Source organism: Cygnus atratus, chromosome 22 (genome assembly GCF_013377495.2).
Source record: "Cygnus atratus isolate AKBS03 ecotype Queensland, Australia chromosome 22, CAtr_DNAZoo_HiC_assembly, whole genome shotgun sequence".
NCBI classification, from domain to species: Eukaryota; Metazoa; Chordata; class Aves; order Anseriformes; family Anatidae; genus Cygnus; species Cygnus atratus.
Window position 1 is genome coordinate 5,335,204 of NC_066383.1, and position 19,043 is coordinate 5,354,246.

The following is a 19,043-nucleotide window of genomic DNA, read 5'->3' on the forward strand; positions in this document are numbered from 1 at the left end:
CAGTGATGGAGAGGGCTACCCGCACTACCCTACCACGTGCCACGGCAAGAGCGGCGCTCAGCACCACCGAAAAGCTGAGCTTCAGGGGGCTGAAGGACAGGAATACGTCAGGCAGCTTAAGGAGAAGATCCCGAGGAGTACCTGCGCAAGAATCAGCTTGCACAGGAAATTCAGCAGGCACATCCTACACCGGAGAGGCACGAGTGCTTTGACAACACTGGCTAATTGCGCAGGCTAACGAACCAGGTCGCGAACGCACCGTACGCACGCAGATACAGCACACGGGTCTGCAAGGCAAGCACCACCCGTTAAGCACGCACACTTGGTTATTGTTGGTTTGTTGTTTTCCAATGTGCACCTGTAATTTCGTTTCATCGGCCCAGAAAGCTAACCCGACTCCGACTGCTTCCACTCGTTTATCCTTTCTCAACGCTAGTTCCGCAAGCACTGTCTAAAAGCCTGGCAATTTGCTCCACTATTAAAGGAATTTCGGATCCGGACGTGTTCTAAGTGTGCATAATACAACTAAAATCAACCCAAATCAGGGAGGCTTCTCACAGTCACACCTCTCCTCCCGTACAAATCACACTGCACAACCTCTCTAGGATGGGAAGGACTACGCCTAGAGCTAGACCTGTCAGAGGAGCAGAGCTGGGAAGCGCGCGCACATTCGGACGAGGTTACTTTGACCCGTGGCAGACACAACGGTAGCCCTGGCTCGGCTTTTCTGTTGGTGATTTCACGGTGCAGAGGGCGGACAGCCAAGGCCCGGCTACGCAGATGTGATGTGAACGCATCCCCCGACCACGCCAAGGGAATCAGAGCTTTCTGCAGGCTGTCTGCTCCGAACGGCCCAGCCGACGGAGTCAAACAGGGGTTGACATCCACATCCATCACGTCCACGCAAGAACGAAGATCTGCGTTCCTACAAGTTGCATCTGGGAGTTCGTTTCCAAGAGAAGCGCGTTCCTGAGCTCATCTCCAAGCCACCCGTCCCACGTTAGCACCCCTGCTTGCCCCCCGTGTCTATAAGAGGCAACCACCGGCGCTTCCCAAAACACCTCGTGCTTTATCCCCACCTCTCCCTGCGAAAGGTGATCGGAGCTCATCACGAGCATGGCAGGGCACAACTACAAGCCATGCCTTTTGTTGAGGCCAGCCAACACAAAGTGGATTTCTTGGCACGAACGTAATTTAATACGTCTTGAAGAAACATCTTGAAGGAAAATCTACGCTGCCTTCCTTAGCGTTTGCTGCAGGAGGTTCAGACGCTGCGTGCATAAACAACGCGGGGAAAAGAGAGAAAAGTTGAGATGCCTGAGCCTGGGGGGTAATGGACGAGGAATGCCCACCAGCCCTGCTTGCCGTGCTCCCAGAGGGGAAGGAGGGGAGGCGACGCTCCCCAGGGACCGCCTGCAACTCGGGCGTCGGCTTTTGGGCTAAGCTCTTAGGGGCTGTGCTGCCCCCAGCCCAGCGTTACAAACCGCACCGCGCTCCCCGGCACGTCAAGCCCAGCCTCGGATCTCAGGGCTGAGCAGCGGCCCAGCAAGGGAAGAATCAGGTAAAATCCAGGCAAGATATTCGAAAACACGTCAGAAGGTTTTTAAGTTTTCTGCTCCTTTTCTGGATACCTCTGCTCATATCACCGGGTCATTCCATAAATAACGTCGGGACCCCGGACAAACCAAGCACTCGCCGGGATTTCCTAAAACAAAACCCTTCACCAGGCCACTAAGCCAAGGGCCATCTCTCCCCACCATCAGGCCCCGAGTTTCGCCGTCCTGCCCCCGGAACAGCCATTTCCTGGCATTTTAAAGCGGAGGAGGGGAGGGGAGGGCAGGCAGATGGCCCCAGCTCCACGGCTCCTTCTCCTCGCACAGCTACGCCAGGGGCTTCCACCGAGACTTTTGGGGTTTATTAAGGAGCAGGAGCTGCGCCGAGCCCGGCCCCAGCCACACGGCCCTGGGGGCTCAGGGGGTCAAAGCTCTGCGCTGCCCCAAAGCAGGCTCCCAGCCTGCCCACCCAGACAGGGCTGAGACCCCCCAGGGGCACCCCCAACACTCACCTGCAGCCCCCCAGGGCCGGCCGACAGCCAGCCTCTGCCCATGGGATCACCATAGGGCGACCCCCCCACCCCAAATCCACCTCCCTCCTTCCCCCCACCCCAAAAAAAAACCTCCTTAACCACCACCCCCAAACCTCCCACCCCTCCCCCCCACCTCAAAACCTCCCTGTTCCTCCAGACCCGGCCCTAAAACCTCTCCCTCCTCCTTCCCCCCACGACCCCAAAACCTCCCCACACCCCAAAACCTGCCTCCTCCTTACCCCGGCACCCCAAAACCTACCTCCCCACAACCGAAACCTCCCCAGTTCCCCCCACCCATTTGCTGCCCACGGGCCCAGGGACCCCATTTCCCCTCCCCCCCCCATCCCCAAAATACCCCCCACAAATTCTCCCCAAACACCCCCCAAACCCCCCATACCCCCCCAAACCCTCCCCAAACATACCCCCCAACAAACCCCCCCCCCAGCCCCCATCCCCGGCCCCCCCCTCCGGCCCCACGCTTGTCCATGAGCTTCCAGCACTTCTCCACCATCTTCTTGTTCCACGGCCCCGGGCTGGTGGGGGCCGAGGTGGTGGTGGTGCGGCTGGAAGGCGTCCTTCATCAGCCCGATCAGCCCCCCGGGGGCCCTTCTTCAGCGGAGCCGACATGAGCGCGGCGCGGTGGGGCGGCTCCGGGGCCTCAGGCCCCGCGGGGAAAGCGGCCCGGGAAAGGGGGCGCTGCCCCGGGACCGGACCGGGCCGGGCCGGGCCGGGCCGGGCGGGCAGGCAGCAGCGGGAGCCGCGGAGCCGAGGGCGGTGGCGGTGGCGAGGAGGCGGCGGCGGCAGCGGGGGGCGCCCGGCTCCGGCCCCTGCCCCGCCCTCCGCCCAAGTGCCGCCCTCCGCGCGAGCCACGCCCTCAACCTCCGGCCACGCCCTCCGCCGAGCGCCGGGGATTGGTTCGTTCCGCCCCCCCGCCCAACCTCGCCCGCCCACTCGGCCGGGGAGGAGACGGCGGCTATTGGTCAGCTCCCGCGCACAGTGGCCCCCCCTCCCGACGGCTCCGCGCAGGCGCGCGGGGAGGGAGGGCGGCGCGGCGGCCATCTTTAGTGAGGGCGGGAGGGCGGGCGCGAGGCCGGGGGGGGGGGGCGTCGCCGTGCGTCGCCGGCGTCGTCACCGGTTCTCCCGCTGACAGCGGGGCGGCCTGCTGGGGCCAGGCCGCGCTGGTTTCCATGTGTCTTGCAAAACAGAATTATTTCCCCTTTCTGAGGGCAGCTTCCCCTTTTCTCCACATGAAGAGACGTGCAGAAATCGGAAGCGGCGGCTGTGTTGCGGCAGGAGCTGCACCAGACGAACCCTGCTGCTCGCCTCACAGTCACCCTCCCCCACCAGCCGCGTTGTGCTCCTGTTCTAACGCCAACAATAAAAGCTTCTTCCCGCGTCCCGCTCCTCGCCCCAGGGGGTGTCCCGGGGTGGCGGAGCGGGGCAGGGAGGCCGTGAGACTGCCCTGAGGTGGCAAGCAGCCCCTCGGAAGCTGTCCACCCGCGCCGCACCTCGGATCCACTTTTTGGGCCCCCTTGCCCAGGCAAGAACGCTGCTTTTGCGGAAGACAAACACGGGGCTGGGACAAACAGGGGAAAGGAAAGGCGGAAAGAAAACACAAAAACAGCAAATGCTGCGGTGTGGCCAACCTTCGTGTGTCGAGCACAAGCACCCAGAGACAGGGGCTGCAAGGCGGAGGCAAACCCACGGCGGAGCTCGCTGCTCTGCACCCCCCCCCCCCCCGCTGCACACCAGTCACAGGGATCCCCCGGGGCCTCTGGGTGTGCAAACCCCCACAAAAAAAACAAAAAGCTGCCGTCCTGGCACACCCCCTGCCACAGCAGGGACGTGCCACGCTCCGCTGGTGCTGCTCAGCCCTGCCGTGGCCGCAGGGCTCCGTGCTCTGGCTGTGTGCTGTCCCTCTAGCTGCCCACTTACCACACACCGTACACCATCCTTCTTGTGCGCACCGGGCTGCTCCGCGCCGCCCTGGCTTCAGCAGCTTCTTTCCACACCCCAGGTTCTGCCCAGGACCAGGGCTGTCCATCTGCTGCTAGGCTCGTGATGAGATCCTGCATGGAGCGGCTGCGGCATCGGATGAGCAGGACGGCAGCATCCAGCACCTCAGACGCAGCAAAGTAACCCCTGTATAAATCGGTTACCCCCAAAACTCCCCGTCTTGATTTACAGCCTTTGGTAGAACTTGGTAAATATTTTCTGGACAGGCAGCTCCTTGTCTGGCTTTAATTTACCTGGGCAATTTCCTAAGGAGTAATATTGACCTCAAAATATGTCAACGTTTATTGAGAGGCCGTGTTCCTGAGGCTTTTCCATTAGATGCTAATGGCTTCTGGCTAATAGTCAAGCCGGATTGACCACCGGAGGGTGCCACTGGCCAGCTCCAGGATACCACAAGTACCCGGGGAGAGGGCTGGGGGAGGGTTACACCAGCTTAGTGGAGCCAAGCATAAAAATCACCGTGGCCCCAATCCAAAGAGATCAGCAGAGCGTGCTTGAGCAATTTGCGCTCCAGGCCTATATCATCTGCTTCTCTGGGCATGATTCACTCCAAGTCGCGGGCTGCTATTTACGTGCAGGACCTCAAGCAAAGGTTGCTTTTCCTTGGGGACTGTCTCCTCCTGCGGAAGGAGGAGCTGGGCACCCTTTGGGACTGCCCTGGCGGCAGCAGGGGATGCGTGTCCTCGCCCAGAGCCACCAGCTCCCGCCGCCCTGCCCACGCAGCGAGGTCTGCATCCTGCGGAAGAAAGCACCTACACGCTCCTAGCTATTTTGGGGTTAATCGCGTCCCGAGCAGAAACAACGGCCTGAAATCCCCTCCCTTCCTTCCTCTCCTCTTTTTTATAAAGGGGTCAAAATCCAGCCGCGGTCGCCCCCCAGGGCAGAGCTCGCGGCAGCGAGCAGCAGGGGGTGCCGGAGGGGAGAGCCAGGGCAGGAAGGGAGTCATTAAGGCGCTGGGCTCGCCTCGGGCTGCGACCTGGGAGCGTCGCCCTCCCTGCCCCATCCCCGCGGAGCCACCAGGCTGCCGCGGGACCAGGGCTGTGGGATGCATTTGGGATGGGGGCCACCGAGCCGCTGGGAGCCGCGCCAAACCCAACCGGCTCGGTGCCGGGAGCGGGGGCGGCCTCGGGACCACCCCGGCGCTGCTCTGGGTGCGTGCGGCCCACGCCTGTGTCACGGGGAGACATGCTCGGCTGCTGCTGCGAGGCGGAGGCAGGCGCGGGGCCAGGCGACAACCTGCCCTCGCTGCGGACACAGTTCTACAACACAGCAGGTTTGGCTTCAAGGCGGCTGCTGCGCCTTCAGGGACCCAGGTCCGTGCTAGCTCGCGGCGTTGCCGGAGGATCGTGCCTCCAAAGAGCAAAAGGGCAGGGGTTCTGAAAGAGGAGTGAAGCAGCAGAAAAAGAGCCCCCTAAAGCGCAGCAGGTGAGTCTGGGGTCTTGCCTGCCTCAGGTCACCAGGGATGTAGCCCTCCAGTCCTGCCTCTGCTGCTCCCGATATGCTGATGAGGTAGCTACAAGGAAACAGGAGGCAGCAGGGTCCCCAGGGCTCTGCGCAGCATCCTGCGCCCCCGCTGCACCCTCCAGCCCATCAGGACCTGGGTGGGGAGGTTCAAACTGCCAGGCCCCAGCTTCCACAGACCTCTGAGAGTGGAAGAACAACGTGGAGTGGGGTTTGGGAAGGGTCCCCAAACCTCTGTGCGCCAAGGACCCTGGCTGCTGCCCCGTCTCCACCGTGAAATGTCGGCCCTCTCGGTCCCGCATGAGTGTGGCATCTCTCCAGGGAAGCCACTTCAAGTAAAACCGGCTACACCCTGACTTCCGTGTCTGCACGAACGCAGCCCTGGCCCCGCCAGCCTTTCAGCTGGAGGTGTGCCCCAGCCAAGCTTTTCCCTCCCGGGGCGAGCATCCCGAGGGCAGGCTGCCCCTGGGCCACCTGAGCCACGTGCGAGCCCTCGGTGTCCCTGGGCCGAGCCGCACCGACGGGCTGCTCCTGACTCCCTCTCTTCTTTCTCCCCTCTGCTGCAGAAAGCCAAGCTGAAGCGACGTCCAGGAGAGCGGCACCGGAGGCTGACAGCCTGGGAGAGCACTGGGGTAAGGTTGGGAGGAGCCAGGGGCTGGGGCAAGCTTGAGGAGCAGAAAAGGGTTGGAAAAACTGGGTGGCTGGACGTGGCACAGAGCAGGGCACCCAGTGCACGGAGCCCCGCGGCTCCCCGTGCTTGCACGCTGCTCCGTGGCTGTTCCAGGGGTCGGATCCCCGTGGGTCACCCCCCCGGCGGGCACACAGACCCCACGGCAGCCCCGTGCCTCTGCCCCGCAGCTCCCTGGAGGGACACGGCCCGGTGGGCGAGGGCGGACAGCGAGGGGCTCCGGCGGAGGCTGCGGGAGCTGGAGCGGGCGCTGGAGCAGGCGCGGGACGACAAGAGAGACATGCACGAAGGTGAGGGAGAGGCGGGAGGGGGCAGACGCAGGGACCCACAGCTTGGGACGCCACCGAGCTTACCCCACCTCTCCCTTTGGCCCGTTGTGCTCAGCCCCACGCCGCCCCGGCGCTGGCCAGCCCCGCTCCCACCCCTGCCACCAGCGTGCGGAGGCTCCGGCCGCGCACCCAGCTGCAGAGCAGAGCACAGGGGAGACTCCCCGGGCTGCAGCAGCCACGGCCGCGCCGCTTCCTTTAGTGCTCGAGCAGGAGCTGAGCTGAGCAGAGGTGAAAACCTCAGCCAGAGGTTTGCGGTCTTCGCCACATGCAAAAACTCCGTGCTCGTTTTCGCTCCCCCACGCTCGGCGGGGAGGCTGAGCGTTCCCCCGACAGGGCTCCCTCCTCCCCGGCCGGACACGGAGAGGGGGCACGGCCACTGCGGGTGCACCAGCCTGCAAGGGAGATCCTCAAATCCCACCTTGCCGGAGCCCCCCCCCAGCCACAGGGGCTGGGTTCCCAGCTCGGGGACCGCCTGCCTGTCCCTCCTATCGTCCCCTTCTCCTCTCCGTGGCTCCCAGAAATGAGCCGGCAGTACCAGGAGCTGCAGAGGCAGACGGCAGCCCACGGCCAGCGCCTGGAGGCGAAGGTGAACAGCCTGCAGGAGCAGCTCGGTACGGCCCCGGCACACTCCCCCCTTGCTGCTGGGATGGGGACGGGTTCTTTCCAGGGCACCAAAGCACATTTTGGGGGGAGAAGCGGGAGGTGGGAGCCGTTCGCCCTGTGCTGTCCGCGCAGCAGGAGCTGAAGGCAAAGCCTGACCCTGCTCCCAGCACATCCCCGAGCTTGGGAGGTGCTGACTGCAGAGGGGGTGCTGCGATCCCACCCTGACCCCAAACCCTGTGCCAGCCCAGGGGCAGGGACAGATCGGGCAGGGGCTGTGCCACACTGCCCGCTCCCTCCCACACACCACTCACGCAGTGCCAGCCTCCTGCACCCACGTGCTCAGTGTCCCCTGGCCCCAACCCCGCAGCCACCAGGCTCCAGGAGAGCCAGCGGAGCCACGAGGCTGCCACCAAGGCCCTGGCAGAGCGGGACAGGACCATCGCCCAGCTGCAGGGCAGGATGAGCGCCATGGAGAGGGAGTACGAGCAGATCCTCCACGTGAGTGGGGACATTTTTTGGGGTGGCTCCCCCTGGCAGCACCGTTTCCCCCCCCCCCCCCTCACTGTCCTTTCTCCCACCAGGCCAGCCTGGACCTGGTGCTGGCCAAGCTGGCAGGGGCCAGGCAGCGCTGGGAGGAGCGGGGCACGGCCATCGCGCTGCAGCACAAGCAGCGCCTGCAGGAGTTCGGCCTCAGCCCCCTGGAGATGTAGCACCCTGGGGACCCCCAGGAGGGGGTCATCAGCACGTGGAGGGCCCCCCAGCTCCACCTCCACCACCGCACCGGCTGGGCGACGGGTCCTGAGCGCCAGAGCCTCCGTTACACCACCCACGTCAACGGCGGAGTGGATTCGCGTCCTTTAATCCCACCCCAAAAGGGTGAGGCAGGAACGGTGCCGTGCTGGGGGCAGATCCCACCCAGAGTTCGCAGAGGGCAGGAGCACAAGGAGATGTCCGTGCGGGGGCAGACCCGAGCCCGGCTCAGAGCCGGGGGGTTCCTCCAGTGCCCCGCGGCCTCCGCTGCTCCTTCTCTCCTTCGCCCGAGGGCCAGCCCCGGGCTGAGCCGAGCTCCAGGCTCCCCGTCGCCCCGGGTCATGGCGTGAAGGGCAGTACCTCGGCTCTCCTGGGGGCAATCCAGAGCCTGGAGCTGGGCGAGGGCTCGAATGCCGCGTCCCTAAACGCTCCCGGAGGCATCGGGGCCGGCAAAGGCGCAGCTCTGCCTTCAGGTTGCCACTAATAAAAGCCTGGGGCCAGCCTCGGGCAGCGGAGGCGAGTCCGTGCGAGGTGCGATGCTGGCAGCCCCATCCCGGGCGCAGAGGCGCAGCGTCGGCCATCCCGAGCAGCTCCTCTGCTCTCCGGGGAGCCAGAACCGGGGGGCAGCAGCAGGCTGGACCTGGTGGGGCCACGGAGGCTGGGTGCTCCCGGGCCACTAGAACGCCTCGCGCAGCTGCCTCTGCTCCTCCTTGCGCGGGCTCTGCGGGGACACGGCGGGGACAAGAGGGCAGCACACGTCCACCCACCCCGCCGCGCTCCGCGGGTGGGTTCGGGGGATCTTTCTGCTCGGCCCCTGTGGCCAAGGGGCCACGCAGCCCCTTCCCACCAGCCCCACGGTGCCAGGGAAGGACCAGGAGAAGCAGGGCAGGAGGATGCCAGCCTGGGAGCAGCGCGGCGAGGCGGGTTACCTGCGTGATGGTTATGCTGTTGGCAGCAGCCACCAGCCAGGAGCCGGGTCCCTTTGGTCCCACGTCGACGTGGCAGAGCCCAGGGGAGCCGTGGGGAGAGGGCAGGGAGGGCGTGCAGGAGCCCGAGGCAGGGTCGCCGTCCTCGAGGAACAGCAGAGGGGACAGCCCCATCTGGAAGAGCCCCACAGGTTAGTTGCGCGGCTCGCGGAGCTCCACGGCAAGCCAGGAGCCCTGGAGGGACCTCGCCACGCAGGTCTGGGGCTGAGATCCGCCCCATCGCCCAGCCCCACAGCGCCCCAGGGGTCCCCGAAGCGTACCGAGCGGTAGAACTCGTCGCTAGCGGGGTCGATGACCAGCAGCGTCACCCGGTCCTCGTGGGCGCGGATCCTGAGCACCGTCTGCTGGTGGTCCAGCCCCTCGATGCTCTCGCCGTTCACCGCCAGCACGCGGTCCCCTTCCTTCATCCCCGCCCGCTCGGCCGGCAGCCCGGCGTCCACCTCCCACAGGAACTGGCCTGCCGCGGCGGGGACGGGGGAGGGAAGATGCTCACGGAGCCCGACACCGCTGGATCCCCAAATGCAGCTGGGAGCAGCCCCCAGAACGGGCACAGGGCTCGCGGCTATCCCCGATTCTCCCCTCACCTATGGCCCCCGCGCCGTAGTCGTCCTCCTTGAGCAGGAACCCGTAGCCACCGGGGCCCTTCGCCATGTGCAGCTCGCGAGCTCTGTAGGGCAGCCAGGAGGTGTCTGCCGAGGCGGCCGGGGCCTGCAGCCCCCGCAGGCGGTAAAACTCCTCCACGGCGCTGGATGCCACCAGCAGCGTCATCTTGCTGCCGCTCTGCTTCAGCTGGAGGAGAACCACGGGGTGCTCGGCACCACGGGACGCTCGGCACCACGGCCGGCCCCGGTCCTGCACCCATCGTGGGAGGGCGGCACGCACCTTCCGGGCGAGCTGGGAGCGCGAGCAGCTCCTCACGCTGGCCCCGTTCAGCTCCAGGAGCCAGGAGCCCGTCGGGACCCCTGCTCGGTCCGCCGGGCCGTCCTGCCGCACCGAGAGCTGGAACATGCCCTTGGTGCCTGCGCGAGGGGAAGGAGCGGGACGGAGCGAGCGGGGCGATGCCACGGGCAGGTTTCCATCCCCGTCCCCGTCCCTGTCCCCTACCTTCCGGCCCCGACACGCTGAAGCCGAAGCCGCTTTTGTCCCTCTTGACGTGGCAGAGGCGCGGGCGGACGTCAGCGGGCAGCAGCTGGGCCAGGTCCCGGCCCAGGGCTTTGGCCGCTTCGTAGGAGTCGCCGTCCAGCACCGCCAGCAGCACCTGGTTCCCGCTGGCCTTGATCTTCTGCACCACCTGGACGGGGCCAGGATTTGACCCCGGAGAACGGGACCTCTCCGGCAGGGTCGGGGGGCAGCGGGGTCCCGCACCCTCTGCGCCCCCCGGGACGCTCGGGGCTTACCCGCCGGTGGTCCAGGTGGTCCACGAAGCGCCCGTTGACCTGCAGGAGCCGGTCCCCGTCCTGCAGCCCCCTGCGCTGGGCCAGCCCCCCCAGCTCCACCTGCCGGACGACGTGGCCCTGGCTGCCCAGCTCCTCGTGGAGGCAGAAGCCGAAGGTCTCCGCGCTGCCCTTGCTCAGGAGGTAGAAGCGGGGCTCCCCCGCGGCCTCGCCATCTGCGAGGGGGGCACGGACCGTGAGCGGGGGCTGCAGGGATGCTCTGTGGGACGGGGACCCCCTCCCCGTCGCCACGGGGTCTCCATTCCCCTCTGCCACACGCGCCCCGGGGTGCCCCCAGGTGCCCGGCCCCAACGCCGATGGGGGAACCCGCAGGAGAAGGGGGGGGGGTATTTACCCGTGTCCTCAGCCAGCGACAAGGCAGGGTTGTCGATCCCATCTTTGGGGTTAAATTCAAATTTTCTGAAATGACAAAGGGCGGGAGAGGCCACGTTAGCGCAGCCCCGCCGCCTTCCCCTGCCCTCCCCAGCCCTGAGAGCCTGCCGGGACCACAGCTCCAGCACCATGGGGCTGCCCCTATCCCTCCCGAGCTGACGGCTCAGGGAAAAACCTTCCCAGGACCAGGAACCATGTCCCACACCGCCTCAGCACAGCCCCGTTACGGGGCCACAAGCCCCCGGCCGGGGGGGAGTTCAGCACTTACATGATGGACGTCCTGTCGCCCTCGAGCCCTGCAGGGGGAGAGGAGAGGTGAGCGCAGGAGGCAGCGAGCTGGGGGCAGACCCGCAGCACTCGGGGCTTGTCCGTGCAGGGGCTGAGCGTGCCGCGCCGGGGCAAGTGGGCTTGCAGAGTCTGAGCAGCCCCCCCGGGACTTTTGGGTGGGGGTGAGGAGGGTAACAAGACACCCAGAATTGATGGAAACCTCCCCACACACACCGCCCCAAAAGAAAACCTCCCCGCCTCTTCCAGCACAAGGACACCCCAAAACCCCTGGAGAGGGGATTCCTGCCAAGCCCCCCCCCCCCCCCCCCCCCCCCCAAAGCCCAGCTGCGTTTTCCTGGCTGCCTGCAGCTCCTTCCCGGGGCCTCCCCGGGCTCTGACGCTGCCCTGCAGAGCCTGGGACGTGCACGTGGGGCAGGGGCTGCGCGGGACGAAGCCCCGCTGCCCCGGCACGTACCTTTCATTTGCTTCATGGCTGCAGCGAATGCGAGGGGGATCAAGGTACAGGGCGAAGTGGCAGCAAGGCCAGCGTCCCCGCCTCTCCCAAGACGCCCCAGGTTTAATGGTTAAACAGCCCCGACGTCTCCCCTGCCCTCCCAGCCCCGGGGCACCGCTGGCCCTCGCCCAGCAGGGCTGGGAGCCGGGACCAGCACCCCGAGGGGCTCGGGGACAGCCCCCGGGCGTCCCAGCTTCCAGCCGCCCCCAGGGGCAGCCCACGGCGGGGAAGAGCGAGACCAGGAGACAAAGCGGAGCGCTTTAATGCCACCGAGGATTTCACAAGCAAGCCGGAGTCCTGCCCCTGCCGCGGCTCGTCTCCAGGCCGGCAGGGGCTGGGACTCTCCAAGCCCAGAAGAAGAAGTCCCGTTTGTCCCTGGGCTCCGGGCGGTTCTCCCACGTTTTCAGCCTCGCCCGCGGATCAGGGCTGAGCTCCACGTACCCAGCGCCTTGGACAGCCTCAGCAGCACCCGACCGCTGGGCATCTCCCCCGGGGATAGGGGCACGGGCACCCCTGCAGCGTCTCCTCCCCGCCTGGACAGCAGCTCACAGGGTCCCCTGCTGGAGCTTCCCCAGCATCCTTTTGACCTCGCTCTCCACCCGCAGGAACTTGGCTTTCCTCCAGGGGTTGGCCGTCTGTCTCCGGCTGCTCTCCAGGTCCTGCAGGAGGAGGGCGAGGTGCTGGCGAACCCGCTCGCGGTCCCAGAAGGGCAGGTTCCTGTGCACGGTGTTGAGGATGCTGGACCAGTAGTCGGAGACGTCGGTGCCCGCCGTGAGGAAGACGAGCGCCCTGACGCCGTCCCGGTCCATGCGCAGGCTGTGCAGCGCCCGCTTGCCCTCCTCGCTGATGTCGTTGAAGTACAAACTGTGGGTCGAGAGGAGAAAAGGAGATGCTGGGGGGCAGGATGCGGGGGCAGAGAGGGGTTCCAGCCCCTGCTCGCCGCCACCAGGAGGGACATCGGGCGGGGAGCTTCGCCCGCGAGCGGGCAGGCTGAACTCACTGCACTTTGTCCAGCGTGGCGTGCTTCTTGGCCACCTCTACCACGCGCAGGGCGGCCGCGTCCGTCAGGGCGTTGTAGCCCAGGTTGAGCTCCTGCAGCTGCTGGTTGTCGGCCAGGCGCCGAGCGATCTCCTCCACGCCCCGGTCCCCCAGCGCGGCGTGCAGCAGGGACAGGCGGCTCAGCGAGCGGTTCCCCGCCAGCGCCTCGGCCAGGTGCCGTGCCCCCTGCGCGCCCACCGGGTTGTTGGACAGCCTGGGAGGACACGAGGTCAGGGAGCTGCCGAGGCTGGGAAGGGGGTCCCGGAGCGGGGTGGGCAGCCGGGAGGGTTTGGGGCGGGGATGGGGGCAGTACTCACCGCAGGTCGCCCACCGCGCACTTGTCGTGCAGCAGCAGGGCGCGCAGCTCCTCGCAGGCGTCGGGGCCCAGGCTGTTGAGCTGCAGGCTGGTGCAGAGCAAAACGCGGCGGGTGCCACGGCCGAAACGCCGGCTGGGGGGGGGCAGTTCACCCCGTCCTCCCCATCACCACCCCACCTGGGCTCCCCAGCCGAAGGCCCTTGAGGTTTCCTCCCCAAAAAGGAGCACACGGCAGCCCCCCCAGCGCGGGGGCGGCGTCAGCCAACAGAGCCAGCGCCGGCAGGAGCAAGGGAGGGGAGGGGGACCCAAGCCCTGCCGGGGGGGCTGAGGGTCTCAGGGGCGAGCAGGACCCCACCAAGCCCTCCCCAAGCTCCAGAGGCAGGAAGCGGCGCCCAGCCCCGCTGCACAGCCGCGTCCATCTCTGCGAGCACTGCTCGCCACCCCCTGGGCGACGGGAAGACTGCAGTGCCACAAACGGACTGCGACGGACCCCGTGTTCCCCCCTGGGGCTCCACATCCCCTGCCTGGACCCAGCGGGGCGAGCTGCGGGGCGACGCCGGGTGGCACCGAGCAACGGGATGGAGCCCGCGGGCGCCGGGCGCTGATCGCGGCCCCACGGGAGGCTGCGGTGGGACTGCAGGTCCCGGCATGCAGCGCCCGAGCCGGGCTGCACAAGGAGCAGTGCACGACGGGCGCTGTAGTCCTCGGGGACTGCTCTGAGGACAGGCAAAGCATTCCTGCCCTTCCCTGCCTGCTCCGTGCCCCGGCAGAGGCAAGGGGAGCCCAGTCCTTGAGCGCTGCCCAGGGGAAGCAGAAGAGGTACTCACTGGAGGACTTTGCACCGCAGCAGGACGGGGAAGAGGGTCCTCAAGCTGCCGGCGTCCAGGTTGCAGGAGGTGAGGTTGAGCTCGTCCACCTCGTGGCACGCCGTGCCCATGACGGACGCCAGCACGGAGCACTTGAGGGGGGTCAGCTTGACGGACGAGAGGTTGACGGTCCGGAGGGAGCGGACGGCCTCGGCCGTGAAGCGCTCGTTCTGGAACTCGTGCAGGAAGAAGAGGTAGTCCATCAGCTCCGAGGGGGGCAGCCCCTTGCGGCTGTTCCTGATGACGGTCTTCTTCATGGCCTCGGCGATCTCGAAGGCCGCCAGGTTCTTGATGGAGCAGCCCAGCTGCTCCAGGATGGCGCGGTTGCGGCGGGACAGCAGCCCCCCCATGAAGATGGGGAAGAGCTCGAAGACCTCGTCGTCGGGGGCCTCGTCGGGGTGCCGCATGGGGCCCTCCACGCCCAGGATGCTGGAGTTGATCTGGTCCAAGACGTCGTCGTTGTAGTAGTCCTCCTCTTTGAAGAGCTCCTCCGCCATGGTGCGAGCGATCGTGTCCCGGTCCTTACCGCTCAGCCGCGAGAAGAAGCGGGGGAAGATTTTGAGCAGGTTGAAGAGCACGGGCAGGAAGCGCAGGGGGAGCACCTTGGAGACGATGCCCAGAACCACGGCGGCGTCCTCGCTCACCTTCCCGATGAGCTCCGACAGCTCCTTGCCCACCTTCTGCGCCAGGGTCTTCTTCTCGCCCAGCACCACGTAGAGGGCGGCCAGGTACTCCTGCATGGCGGGGATGGTGAAGACGAAGGTGTGCTCCTTGCCCGGCTGCACGCACGGCGTGAGGAAGAAGCGGAAGACGTCGCTGCGGAAGACCTCCAGGAGGTTGAGCTCGCTTTCGGTCTTCATCTCCACCTCGAAGCACTGCCGCAGGTCCTCCTCCGAGAAGCAGGTCTTGCGGGACGTCACCCCCTCGTGGGCCAGCTTGCCCACCGTCTTGGCCACGTACTTCATCATGGAGATGTTGGTGGGGTCGGTGCTGTCCAGCACCTCCCCGCTGAAGTTGAGCCGCAGGAAGCTGGTGTAGATGCCGGTCAGGGTCTGGCTGGGCGGCACCGTCCGGGTGAAGTAGAGGAAATGCAGCGTGGTGCACACCAGCCAGCAGTACGAGGGCAAGAAGCAGGCGGCGGCGATCTGGTTCTGGCGCTCCAGGTTCCTGGAGAGCATCTCCACCAGGTTATCCTGCTCGCCCGAGCCCTCGCCGTCCCCTCCGCCGCAGCCGGGCTGGCTGAGGCGCATCTGGAAGTAGAGCTTCTGCAGGTTGGTGTCGGAGAAGCCGCAGATCTCGGCGTAGCGCCCCACGTACTTGCCAGGGATGCGGCGCACGGCGGACGGGCGCGTGGTGACGATGATGCTGGCCTGGAAGCGGAGGGCCGGGTGAGCTGGGAGGTGTTCCCTCTTAGCCAAGCTCAGCAGGACCCCAAGCCTCTGACCAGGAGCACCCGAGGGTCCGAGAAGCTGCCGCCCTACGCGCGCTGGTTCAAAGCTTGCCCAGGCAAAGCGCGCAGAAGAGCTTTCCCCATCCCCTGCTAGACATAAATTAAATCTGGAAGGGCACAGCCCAGCAGGCAGGCTCCCAGCTGCTGCCTTCTTCGTCTCACCAGGCCTCCCCAAAGACCCCCCAGAGCCAAATCAGCATGAAGCCACCTCGGGGAGTCCCTCCAGGGACGGAGGCTGCCCCTTGACTCACAGCCAAGCTGAACAAGGAGCAATGCACACGAGAGCCCAGCCTGAAGCATCCCCGGGCTCTCCCCCAGCTTTCCTGCAGCACGGAGGAGCTGGAGGGGGACACTGACCTCTGGCAGGAGGTACTTTCGCAGCAGGTTGACCACGATGGCAGAGGGAGCTATGGGCTCGCTGGGGTCGCAGCACAGCTCCGTGCCAGCCAGCCGAAAGTCCAAGTTGAGGCGCTCCAGGCCGTTGAGGATGAAAAGCACCCTGAGGTTGGAAGTGCCCAGAATGGGCGCCACGTCCCGGAGGTGCTGGTACTTCTTGGTGACGAGGCGCCGCAGGGAGATGGGGACGTGGCTGTGGGACAGGTCCTCGCAGGAGAAGGGGATGACCAGCTCGAAGCGGGGCAGGAGACCGTGGCACCAGTCCACCACCATCTTCTTGATGAGGGTGCTCTTCCCCGTGCCCACGGTGCCGTACAGCACCACGTTCTTCACCTGCCGCCCGCAGGCATCCACGTCGAAGAGGTTCTGGAGGCTGATCACCTGCCTGGAGGACCGCTGGAGCTGGTGCTGGATGGTCAGCTCGGGAGAGGGCTTCAGGATCTGCTCCAGGGAGCTCTCCCGGATCACCGGGTCCACGTGGACCGCGTTCAGCGAGAAGGAAGGGCCGAACTGCCGCTCCTCGTTGGGCTGGTTGCTGAACCACGCAGCCAGGCTCTTCTGGTGCTTCTTGATGGCATCTGGGGAGAGAAAGGCGTTGGCAAGAGGAGGGCTTCTCGCTAGCAGGGACCACGCACAGCCCAGGAGGGCAGCAGCTCTGCAGGACCCCCCGTCCCCCTCCACGAGGCCGCACGCTCACCAGAAGAGGCCACGGTCCTCAGGTGGTCCAGGCCGTGGCGGGAGGAGCTGCGCTGGGCTGGGGGCCCCTGGGAGCCTCCTTGGTGGCGAACACAGCTCCTGGGACAGGAGGAGAGCGTCGGGAGGAGGGCAGGGGCTGGCAGCCTCGAGGGGCAGCGTGGGCAGGTGACGAGGGAGGGACGAGGAACCCAGGGACCCCACGGGGCTGGGGCGAGGCAGAGAGGCTGGGCTGAACTGGGGAGGGGCAGGGGGCGGTTTCCAGGTGGGGGCAAAGCAGCGTGTGCCTGGGGAGCCCCGACACTCTGGGGGCACCCAGCTGCGTGGTGCTGTACCTGGGCAGGGAGCTGCTGTCCCCGCTGAGGATCTTCCCGTGGAAGGAGCCGCCGGCAGCACCTGCGGGGACACAACGTGCTTCGGGGTCGTGGACAGCGTCCCCCAGCCCCACAGGGCTCACAGCACCCCGCTCACCGCCTTGGCACCCCGCGGGGGTGCCCCCACGGACCCCGCTGTGTGGCCGGGGCGGGCGTCCAGGGGGGGACGAGGTGACCCCAGGAGCGGGACGGATTTGGGGTCACGGCCCCAGAGGTGCAGCAGGGGCTCACCTGGCAGCGAAGCAGCTCGCAGGTACGGCCCCAGCCGGGCCCAGGGCAGGCAGCCCCGTCCCTGCACGGCCCGGGACATCCTCTGCGGGAAGAGAAGGGTCAGGCAGCGAGGTGAGATGGGTGCTGGGCAGGGCAGCCCCCCCCCGGGCCCCCTCCCCACCGCTGCTCCTGCCACCTCCCGGCCCTGCAGCCGGCAGTCGCTTGCCCGGGCTCAGCCCTAACAGCGTGGCAACACCCGGAGGAGTGGGGCGGGGGGGCAAAAATGTTGGAAAAAAGGGGAAAGTCGGGGGGGGGCTTCCTCCTGCCGGACCCCCCCGCTGGGCTTTTCAGAGCTTTCCCATTAAAACCCCAAAAAGCCCCGCTCCCGCTGCCCGTCACCCGCCGCGGACAAGAGGCTCAGCAGCCCCCCCCTCCCCCCCAAACCCCAACCCCGACCCCCGGGACCCCCCCGAAGACATCCCCCCCCCCCCCCCGCCCCCGCTGTCACCTCCCTCGGGGCTCCCCCCGGGACCCCCCCGACGGCTGCCCCGGCTCGGGAAGGGCTCGGCGGAGGGCGGCGGGGACTTCCTGCGGCCCGGCCCCCCCCCCGGCCCGCCCCGTTCCGCCCCGTGTCCCCCCCCCCGGCCCGCCCCTGTCCCCGCCCGGCCACCGGGAGCAGCGCCGGGGGGAGCGCGCCCCCGCCCGGAGCCGGGGATGCGTCGGGGACGGGGCTCACCGCGGGGACCGGGGGGGGGTTTGGAGGGGATTTGGGGAGGTCCGGAGGGTGCTGGGGGGGGGTTCAGAGGGTGCTGGGGGGGGGTCCGGGGGCGGCTGCAGGACGAGCTTGTGCAGGGTTGTGCAATGCACGCGTGTACGGGCACGCAGCCTGACGCGGTCCCGCAGGGTGCGGAGCTGCTCCAGCGCCCCATAACGTGCTGGAAAATCCCAGAAAACACCCAGAAAACCCCAGCCTGCCCCCCCCGCCTCCCCCCCTCCCCCCCGTGGCTGTACTCGCATCCCAAATGTCCCCCCAGAGCCTATAGGGGTGTGGGTGCCCCCCCCCCCCCACCCACCCCCAGCACCCATGGGCCACCCGTCCCCACGCCGTACGCAGAGGGGGGAGGCAGCCCCCCAAACACGCCATAAATACACTATAAATATAGGTTTTATTGATGTGTGAAACCCCACGAGTACAGCCGGCAGCCCCCGAACACCGACACACGCCGCGACGCCTCCGCCTGCTCCACGGCCCTCCGGACACTGCTGAGCACCGCTGGGACCCCGGCACACGCCGTCCCCACGGGACCCTCACCTGCAGGCAGCCCCCGACTCCCCCCCAGAGCCCGGGGGCTCGCTCCCACCTCGCCTGGGTCCGGCCAGGCCACTGTAGGGGTAGCAATGCCCCGGCCCCGCTGCGCAGCCTCCCCCCGGCGAGGCAGCAGGAGCTGGGCAAACACCCCCCGCGCCCACCTCCCTTGGCCTCCGAGCTGCTGCCTCCACGCTTTTTTGGCAAATGGCCCCAGGGGGCACGGATTAAAGCTGCCCCCCCCCCCCCACCCCCCCCCCCCTTACCAACACGGCACGGCAAAGGCTGGAAAAGCAGCGGGGTGCTCCGTGGTGGAGGGCTGGGAGGGAAGGTGGGCACGCAGAGCGAGAACGAAACATGTTTATTGCCTGATCGGGGAGGGGGCGAGACCCTCCCTGCGCTCCCCGCTGGCCCCTCCAGCAAACCCAAAGGGATGAGGGGGCGGCTGCTGCTCCTGTGAGTGTGCCAACGGGGCCTGGCCATGGGTGGAGGCGAGGGGCCGGATCCCTGCGCCCCTGCCTTGGGGTTGACGGAGCCACGGGCAGGAGCTGAAGCAGGTTTAGAGGGGGTGGAGTGCAACCGGCGCTCCCCAGGAGCCAGAGCCACAGCCGGATCCGCGTCCTCGTCCCTTCAAAGTGCATGGCAGGGGCAGGGAGGGTGCAGGAGGGGAGAGGAGGCGTGGGGGAAGAAGCCTGCTCTTCTCCATCACGCTCCTCGCGATTATCCAGCCGCGTTCCCTGTGGGGATGCCCACAGATGCAGAAGCACCCCTGGTCCCGTACCCCTGCTCTCATAAAGTGCATCCTTGCTGCTGCGTGCCCCCCACAGCGCCCAGGACAAGCCAAGACCCAGCTCAGGGACCCCATCCC

General features: G+C 67.1%; 5 protein-coding genes across 5 annotated transcripts in view; all 5 read right to left on the minus strand.

The window, feature by feature from the left end:
* The window catches only part of CBL (Cbl proto-oncogene), a 37,617-nt gene extending 35,510 nt beyond the window's left edge, over positions 1-2,107 (minus strand). The window contains exon 1 of the mRNA XM_050714987.1: positions 2,066-2,107. Within this exon, the coding sequence (XP_050570944.1) occupies positions 2,066-2,107 (42 nt within the window). The remainder of the gene's footprint in view (positions 1-2,065) is intronic.
* LOC126913550 (NLR family member X1-like) overlaps positions 1-17,460 on the minus strand; it is a 129,433-nt gene extending 111,973 nt beyond the window's left edge. Inside the window, 1 exon segment of the mRNA XM_050715019.1 lies at positions 17,378-17,460. The gene's annotated coding sequence lies outside the window, so the exon portion shown is untranslated.
* Positions 1-19,043, minus strand: part of HINFP (histone H4 transcription factor) — a 128,064-nt gene that overhangs the window by 91,246 nt on the left and 17,775 nt on the right.
* On the minus strand, positions 8,567-12,010 carry LOC126913552 (Na(+)/H(+) exchange regulatory cofactor NHE-RF4-like). The gene is made up of 10 exons (XM_050715024.1): positions 11,968-12,010; positions 11,014-11,041; positions 10,708-10,772; positions 10,317-10,528; positions 10,024-10,210; positions 9,802-9,938; positions 9,504-9,708; positions 9,180-9,376; positions 8,863-9,033; positions 8,567-8,654 (listed from the first exon to the last, which is right to left on the minus strand). The coding sequence occupies exons 1-10, from the start codon at positions 12,008-12,010 to the stop codon at positions 8,610-8,612; spliced, it is 1,290 nt and encodes a 429-aa protein (XP_050570981.1). The 3' UTR covers positions 8,567-8,609.
* Positions 11,771-17,470, minus strand: LOC118252507 (NLR family member X1). Its single transcript, XM_035555837.2, has 9 exons — positions 17,378-17,470; positions 16,891-16,972; positions 16,621-16,681; positions 16,290-16,387; positions 15,554-16,170; positions 13,708-15,116; positions 12,882-12,968; positions 12,527-12,778; positions 11,771-12,390 (listed from the first exon to the last, which is right to left on the minus strand). Exons 2-9 carry the CDS (start codon positions 16,967-16,969, stop codon positions 12,072-12,074), a joined length of 2,922 nt encoding a protein of 973 aa, XP_035411730.1. The 5' UTR covers positions 16,970-16,972; positions 17,378-17,470; the 3' UTR covers positions 11,771-12,071.

Bases quoted from the DNA above. Each gene is read 5' to 3' on its own strand.
- LOC126913552 (XM_050715024.1), bottom strand. From the start codon at position 12,010: ATGCCCAGCGGTCGGGTGCTGCTGAGGCTGTCCAAGGCGCTGG. The intron at 10,773-11,013 runs GTAAGTGCTGAA...TTGTCATTTCAG, and splicing joins GGCGACAGGACGTCCATCAT to AAAATTTGAATTTAACCCCA. The intron at 9,709-9,801 runs GTGCGTGCCGCC...GTTCTCCTCCAG, and splicing joins GCTCCCAGCTCGCCCGGAAG to CTGAAGCAGAGCGGCAGCAA.
- LOC118252507 (XM_035555837.2), bottom strand. From the start codon at position 16,969: ATGTCCCGGGCCGTGCAGGGACGGGGCTGCCTGCCCTGGGCCCGGCTG. The intron at 16,171-16,289 runs GTGAGCGTGCGG...TTCTCTCCCCAG, and splicing joins GAGGACCGTGGCCTCTTCTG to ATGCCATCAAGAAGCACCAG. The intron at 15,117-15,553 runs GTCAGTGTCCCC...CTCCGCTTCCAG, and splicing joins GAAAGTACCTCCTGCCAGAG to GCCAGCATCATCGTCACCAC.